At 36.1% G+C, this 8,454-nt stretch overlaps 1 protein-coding gene across 1 annotated transcript; it reads left to right on the forward strand.

The window, feature by feature from the left end:
- Positions 1-5,610, forward strand: LOC122274298 (probable serine protease EDA2). Its single transcript, XM_043083337.1, has 12 exons — positions 1-284; positions 395-520; positions 696-851; positions 1,317-1,499; positions 1,602-1,718; positions 1,854-1,907; positions 1,978-2,049; positions 2,404-2,609; positions 2,733-2,827; positions 4,389-4,463; positions 4,771-4,854; positions 5,271-5,610. Exons 1-12 carry the CDS (start codon positions 102-104, stop codon positions 5,384-5,386), a joined length of 1,467 nt encoding a protein of 488 aa, XP_042939271.1. The 5' UTR covers positions 1-101; the 3' UTR covers positions 5,387-5,610.
- The last annotated feature ends 2,844 nt before the right edge of the window (positions 5,611-8,454 follow it).

Raw genomic sequence — 8,454 nt, forward strand, 5'->3', positions numbered from 1 at the left:
GATGTCCTGTTTTTCGTTGGAGAAAAGCCGCGCAGCCCAAGTTATTTTTCCGTTACTAGAAGAAAACAGGGACAGAAAGAAAGGACTGGGGACGACCGACGATGAGGCTGTGGTCGCCGATGACGGTGGCATTGTTTTTCTTGTTGACGCTATCGACCTTCTCTCATCAGAACAATGCCTTTGTCACGTCTCGGATTACACCGAACCGCTTGTCTGGAACCAGCAGTTACTTGACCAACAAGGAGCTCTGGTACACTCAGACGCTCGACCACTTCTCTCCCTATGTAACTCTCTCCATTTTTCTTTTCTCTCTGTCTGTTATCTCTCGCTATTGGCTTATTCGATTTAAATTGTGCGAATTAAGGCACAAAATTGATTAAGTCTGCCTTTGCAGGATCACCGCCGGTTTCGGCAACGGTACTATGAATTCCTTGATAACTTCCGGCTTCCAGATGGACCCATTTTTTTGATAATCTGTGGTGAATATCCATGCAATGGGATAGCCAATGACTATATCAGTGTAAGTTTGTCATTTGCAACCACATTTTTTTTTTTGGGGGGGGGGGGGGGGGGGGGGGGGGGGGGCGTTGGGGTGGTGGGGTGTGGTCTGAGAGACTTTGTTGTAAATTTATGTATAGGGTTTAGGTATATATGCTACTCGCATTCTCAACTTTAAATTTTGCGATGCCTGATAGGTTTTATCGAAGAAGTTTGGGGCAGCTGTGGTTTCTCTTGAACATCGCTACTATGGGAAAAGTTCTCCTTTCAGTTCACTGAGGACGGAAAACTTAAGGTATCTGTCATCTAAGCAGGCGATCTTCGATTTGGCTGCTTTTCGGCAACATTATCAGGCAAGTTTCCGTCTCATTTAGGAAGTAGTTCTTTTTTTGGGGGGGCTATTTAGTTAGAATTCCGGTCGATGATCATTTTACTGGGGAATGAATTATAGTTACTGGTCATGATCAATTTGTTTCATACGTAATACACTTGAGGAGACGAAAGAGGTTGATATAGCATAGCTTGGTTCAGGAGTTAAGCTTTTGGGTCAAGTGGTGTCCAAGTTTCCCAGATGTTTATGTTTTCAACTTTCTATCATGTATTTTGTGTTATAGTCGTTGGCAACTCGAAGGATTATGAAAGCAGACTGTTTTGGAGGAGTTGAACTTCTTGGCTCGAATCTGTAAAACTTATTTTCTATTGGACCTTCGACGTTTATTCTCATTGACTGTTGCCAAGCTGTTGGCACACCCTTTTTGTCAGCTCGATTCTTTGACGCAAATATTTTGTGGCCTTATTGGTTTGCACTTCTCTTGCAGGAATCATTAAATATGAAGCTCAATAGATCAAAAGCTGAAAATCCCTGGTTCTTTTTTGGTGTCTCTTACCCAGGAGCTCTTAGTGCCTGGTTCCGTCTTAAGTTTCCTCATTTAACATGTGGAAGCCTTGCAAGTTCTGCAGTTGTTCTTGCTGTTTATAACTTCACTGAATTTGACCAGCAGGTAAAGATAAATATTGGTTCTACATTTTTTTTTCATGTACACATCAACATTGCTCTTATTTGGTGTTGGGCAGAACCTTTCGGTATTATCTTCTAAATGCAGGTTGGTGAATCAGCTGGTGCAGAATGTAAAGCTGCATTACAAGAAATTAATCAACTTATTGAACAAAGACTTGCAACAGATGGAAAAGCAGTGAAGGCCTTATTTGGTGCATCTGAGGTTCATCAATTCTTTTCCCTGTAATACTTAACCTTGAATTACCTCAAAACATATATAAATTTTATAATCCAGACTGTGGAGAATTTTCTCCAATGCAATTCATCATGCATGATGATCTTTATTCTGTTTCTGCAGCTTGAGATTGATGGCGACTTCTTCTATTTTCTGGCTGATGCTGCTGTTATGGCGGTACGTGTAGTTTCTTTTCTGGCTCTGTTGTTTGTAAATTAGTGATCTTTATCTGTTTTATATTTCGCAGTTCCAATATGGAAATCCTGATAAACTATGCACCCCTCTTGTTCAAGCAAAGAAGACTCAAGACAATTTAGTGGTATGCTCCTCATTCTGGCCATCATTTCAGTTCTTTCGTTTGGGATTTCTTTAAACCATTAATTGTGTACATGTTTTCCAGATAATCTATTAGCCACCTTCACTGGTTATAACTTTGTACTGTTAGCTTATAAGCAAATGAGCAATCTGTCTTATTGTTTGTCAGGTGCTACCTTTGATCATTGTTATTATTTCTCTTCTTTTCTGTTATTGTTTTTGTTCCTATTTCTCTGTTCAGCTTGTTAACATAGATGACAATACAGTTTCTTTGGCTTGAATTTCATCCAGATTCCTGTATCCTTTATTATTAGTTATCTTATCCATCTAATTTGAAAATATATATTACTTCATGCAGGATGCATATGCCAAATATGTGAGAGAGTATATACTTGGAGATTTTGGAGCTAATGTTCAGACATATAATCAGAAACAATTGAAAAATAGTACTCTTTCTGAAGGCAGTACCGATCGGTTGTGGTGGTTCCAAGTTTGTACTGAAGTTGCATATTTTCAGGTGGCACCATTAAATGATAGCATTCGCTCCAGAAAGGTTGACACAAGGCATGTTCTCATTACGATGTTATGTTTAATTTTTTAATGAGATTTTTAATACTTCCTGTGGTTGGGGTTATGTGCTCAATTATGCACATCTGAGTATACAATATGGCTTCTGATATGTGACAGTTACCATCTGGACCTTTGTAAAAATGTCTTTGGAGAGGGCATCTACCCTGATGTAGTTGCAACAAATACATACTATGGTGGCACAAAAATCGCTGGTAGGAGCAACAACCTCTCTCTCCTTTCTGTATTTATTTTAGGCATGAAGCGAGGGGGAACTTCCATAATTAGGGTTTCGAACAAGACTAACTTTTCATTTTATAATTTTAAGTTTATTGCTCATATGATAAAGTAGCAAAAATGAGAGTTGTTAAGCCTTTTATTATGCATGGATCTGGATAATAACTTCTACTCATTTTCATTCATTTAAGTAATATTCAAGTACTGAAAATTCTATTTTAATTATTCTAAAATAAATCCTTTGAATCTTTGACTTTGATGAAACCAGAATAATTCCTTTCATTCTTATACTCCTAGATTGGGCTTTGATTGGTCTAATCAGATTAAAGTATTTCTTCTCTTGTATTGATTCTTTTAAATAGATAAATAGAAGGTTGCATCTTTTTTTGAATGTTCCTTTTGTTGTAAAATCAATTCTTGCAAGAGGTAGGCAAATTAAATTATAAATGAATGGCTACCTATGTGTTGATCTCGCATTAATGGAAATTTTATTGACAAGACCTTTTCAAACTATTTATTCTATCTCAGAAGGGGGCAATGCATTAGAGTACCGATGTATACCATGCACTGGAATTTACATAGATATGTGTGTCTGCATTTGGCTGTATGCACTTATTTAAGACTTTTCCATGTTAGCTCTTGTTGGCTAGGCGGTGTTCTCAGTTTTATAATTTGACGAACAATTTATTTTTCTTTGGTTGTCTCCAGCTATAGCGAAATTTTAGATTCAAATGCTTCTTTTTTTCTCTTGCACACACACACCCCATGATACCCACTTATGTGTTGCATGGAGATGTCAGAGTCAATCTATATTATTCTAAGCTTCATCTCGTAGTAAACCCCTAGGGGTTGGCTCAAGTGGTAAAAGCCTTGAGCTTGGGGGTATGCTCCCCCAGGTCTAAGGTTCAAATCTCTTTGGGTGCAAACAATCTTTAGGAGCCACTAGACTGGGAGTTTTTTTCCTTGAATTACCTAAGGTGCACTTGCGAAAAACTCCTTGCCGAGGGCCTATGCACCCCCAGAATTAGTTGGGACATTGTTCCTGGACACCTGGTGCCAATCATTCAAAAAAAAAAAAAAAAAGCTTCATCTCCTAGTAACTAATAGCTGCTTTTAGAAAGTTTTATGATATCATTCCATGGGTTAGGGAGTTTTTCTTTCATGCATATGATGCTTATAAGCTTGCATGACGGGGCACTGAATGAGGAATTTAAGTAATAAGTTAAATCCGTCAGAAAGGGAGGGTTGTATTTATATGAATGCGCATTAGAGAAATTAGTTCATTTCAGAGGACAAATTGATTTCAAATGGACAAATTGATTTTCGTGCATTTAATTACGAAAGTATGCATGTACTGGAGATTCTTTTCTACACATAGCCGTTGACTTGCTGTGATGATTTTTTTAAGGGGACGGAAACCCAAATTTATTAAAATAAAAAATCTCACTTGTGGCGGAGGAATACTGCGGTGCTGTGATGAAGTTACCATTGATGTATTTGGTTATTGTTCATGTCTTCTCAAGAAAACTTAAAATGCAGGTTCAAAAATAGTTTTTACAAATGGCTCTCAGGATCCCTGGCGTCATGCATCCAAACAGATTTCATCAACAGATAGTGAGTTTCTCTACTTTATCTGAATTACAAAATTCCTATGATCGTACTTGAATTACAGTGAGGTAGAGTCCTTAGATGTCAAAATTGCCTGCCTCCACTCCAGGCCAAATTGGACAAGGGTCTAAAAGATAGAAATGGTAATTAATAGTATGCCATAGATTTTCATCCTCTATTTATGATCATTAGGATCGGCTGCAGATGTTTTTATGCCTGCTTCATGCAACAATTATGTGGTCATTTATGCTTTTATTTTATAATGGTTATACTCTTTTACTAAAATCTCCTCTTTCTCCCTGGAACTTACTAGTGCCTTCCTACATCGTTTCTTGTCATAATTGTGGCCATGGGAGTGATTTGCGAGGATGTCCTCAATCTCCTTTAAGCATTGAAGGTATGAATAAATTTTATCAGCTTTTATATTTGCAATGCCCATTTGTATTTCTAATTCAATTCATTTGGCTACTTCATGGTTTTCAAATGAGCTGATCTATGCCATGCTCAACCCTTCACTGAACGGAATACAACCATTCATCCCACCTAGAACCTTGTTCAGCGTTATCACTTACTGCAGAAAAATGTTCATATGATGTTTCATCCCTTGGGTTATTGTTGTGGATGAAACCCTATATGGTTGGAAGCCTTCATATTTCAAAGGCTCACAAAAAAATTAGATTAAAACTCAATAACTTATTGGATCTAAAGTCTTGCCACTATGCACCACATGCATTTTGACATGGTATGTATGAACATTTATGTTCTCTTAGACTTCCAAATAGTTGTTTCTGAGGCCATGCCTTTTCTTCTCAGGCAACGCCCAGAACTGCAGCTCTCCGGATGTAGTTCACAAAGTAAGGCAACAGACTATACAACACATAGACTTGTGGCTGTCGCAGTGCCAAGACTCAGCAAGGAGTTCTATGTGATGTTTGAGAAACATGCATCTGTAAGATGATTGTTTAAAGAACCTTAATCTCATGTATTACCTTCCGTGCAGATTTTATATGTAAATCTATCATGGATATTTCCAAATGAGTTGTCTCCTGTATGTTGTACCCCAAATCTTTTTAGGCAATAATTTAGGGGCACAGTTGATTTTGCTTCCCGATGTCTAGTATCTAGAATATTACCATTCATCATCCTTTTATCATTTTCTGATGTGATATTAAATTATTGAAAAATAGCATTTTTCACCCATTGTATACATGAAAACAACACCTATGATCAGATATGCATATGAACTAAATGAATCTTTAATCCATTCATATTGTATTAATATTCGGAGAAAAATATGTACTAAAAAGGAATTGCAGGACTGTGATAAAGCATTATATATAGGGTCATTTGAAACATGCGTAGTCGGGATATAACATGTGAAGAAAATTCAGCACATACGTAGAATTTATCGGTGGATTCAACTTTTATGATAGAAACATTTTATTTGTCACCCTTTTTGCTATCATCTTTTCAGCGTTTCTTGATATGGTATCAAATACTTAGCCAACAAGTTGAACACAATAAATGATCTCCAATTATATAATAACGTATCATAGGATAGTGGAAGGATAATGATAAAATAGATGAGTAACGTTACTCTTTATAATATTTATGTTTGTGTATGCACATTCAAAATGTGCATGTATGTGCAGTGTGTACGGGCAAATGATAGATTGATCACTCGAGTTTTAACTCTTTTTTGTTTGGTTTTTGGTTTTATTTTTTTATTTTTTTTATTTTTATCAATTAAGAGAAGAGATGGAAATGAATGAATGAAGATTTGAAACTCACAATTGTGAGTTTGATTCTTTTTAGAATTAAGATATCAATATTAATAAGGCTAAAAATCAAAGTTTTAAAAATCATACTGTACCAACCAAAATGACTGGAATTTATTGTGTCAGAATAGTAACTGACATGAAAGAGATTTGCATTTCGTATTAGGTCAAATATTGACCGTTTCCATTAAGAGAAATGCTAAACGTACTAACACAAAAACGTAGAGTTTGTTACGGACTGATGTGGCAAGGGCATAAGTGTAAATGCACTAATAAAGGCAAGGGCATAAGTGTAAATGCACTAATAAAGTGAAAGCCTATCCCCTTCTCTCCCACTCTCATTCTGCGTATTTTCACCGTACAGGCCTTTCTCCGTCTTCATGCGTGCTGCTCCCTCTTCTTGACGGGGACATTGTAGATCTCTCTTCCGGCGTGGTGTCTTCTGCTACAATGAAGCCTCCAAGACCTTACTCTGTATTTCTTATCTCTCTAATGCCTATATTGTGTTATTTTTCTTTTTCTTTTTATCTGGATTTATGTGGGTTTGCTTCTCTCTCTTAACACATTTATGGGTTTGTTCTGTTTTACTTGCTTTGCTTCTTTTATCAGAACAAAGTGTTATTTAGCTATTTATTTATTTACTCTTGTTTTTTGTTGAAACGGCAGAGATTTACAAGGGAGTAAGCTAACTGGTCAAATCCTGGATGAAATTAGAAATTGTGCTTCCCGTGTGCATCTGTACAATTTCCATTTTCTTTGATTTCTTGTTTTGTCCCTTTTTGGGTGAAGACGTTTGGAGCGTTGTACTCTTTCTCTATATAACGACTTTCTTCTTGATGTAGGGATTTGTCTAATAATTTGATGTTTGGGTACATTCCCTTTTCGATATCTAAATCCTGAATTTGCATTTTCTTTTGGCAGGTCATGTTTTATCTCAACCTGTTTTTGTCCTTTAACTCAGAATTCTCCAATTTGCCGGCTACCGGAATTTGAAGAACAATTAATTGACTGGACAATACCTTTAACACTAATCCAGATTTCGAACCTCAAGACTCTGTACACTTTCATTTCTCCTGGATTCTCTTTGTACGCGTGGTTTTAACATTTGCAAATATGGATTCTCCTGTTGTATTGCAGAATTGTTGAATATTTGGGTTGAGAGGATTTGGGTATTGAGGGAGACTCGGATAATCAGTAGTCAATTTGGACAGATCGAAATGCAGAAATGCACAACAAGAAGTTTTGGTTTTTCTTTCATTACTTGGTGGCAGCTGGTCAACTACAGAAAATGTGGACCAATGTATAGTCCTTGATACATGCCGAAAGATGATTGTCTTGGTGTTGCTTTGCATTTGTTGTGATTGCAAACTATGTGGCCAAAGGATGATTGTCCTATTTGTAATGTTACTTGGTAATGTAATTATGTACTTTGAGAATGTTAATGCTAAATCATCCACTGTTATGGTATATTGTTGAGTTTATTATTTTAAATTTTTTCTGATACAATTTGAGCACTTCATGGTGGAAAAAAAAAAAAAAAGGAACTTGAGTACTTGATGCAAAAACAAAAAGCATATTGATACGGCTGTGACGAGGCATGTACACTCTTTAACTCCATAAAAAATGTCAATAGAAAGCCAAAGGTAAACATTAAGCATAAGGACTATCATTCCATCAAAAGAAACCCATTGTATATTACAAGATTAAAGATTCTATGTTGATAGTGCCTTTTCCAATAGAACTAGTCACAAATATATTACATTTGCCAACAGTTTCTTTTCCATCACTAATTACAAATATTACAACACTCAAGTAATAATATTCTATGACAATTATTGAAGTCCATCAACTTGTCTATCGTAGGAATCATGAGACCAACCTAAGAGAAAATAGTAAACAATAAACAATATTAGAATTATGAATCCAACCACAATAAACACCCAAAAACATAAATATTTTTTAAAGTTAGCACTCACGAATGTTAATATCTACATCTTGACTGATTCTGTTCACATCATCATATATAGTTGAATGGAACCCAATATTTGTACTGGATTGACTCCACGGCATAGTTGGATGTTGCGATGACGGCAAATATTGGATTAGATTACCTCCTGTGTTTGTAGCATCAGATGCTTTTGACAGAGACTGCTGCAAAAAAAAATAAAAATGATAACTGTAATAAACTATATAAATAAAATATCAATGAAAGTAAAAAA

This window comes from Carya illinoinensis, chromosome 8 (assembly GCF_018687715.1).
Source record: "Carya illinoinensis cultivar Pawnee chromosome 8, C.illinoinensisPawnee_v1, whole genome shotgun sequence".
NCBI lineage: Eukaryota > Viridiplantae > Streptophyta > Magnoliopsida > Fagales > Juglandaceae > Carya > Carya illinoinensis.

Coding starts and splice junctions, on each gene's coding strand:
- LOC122274298 (XM_043083337.1), top strand. CDS start 102: ATGAGGCTGTGGTCGCCGATGACGGTGGCATTGTTTTTCTTGTTGACG. Junction 2,050..2,403: donor AGACTCAAGACAATTTAGTG/GTATGCTCCTCA, acceptor TACTTCATGCAG/GATGCATATGCCAAATATGT. Junction 4,464..4,770: donor ACAGATTTCATCAACAGATA/GTGAGTTTCTCT, acceptor GGAACTTACTAG/TGCCTTCCTACATCGTTTCT.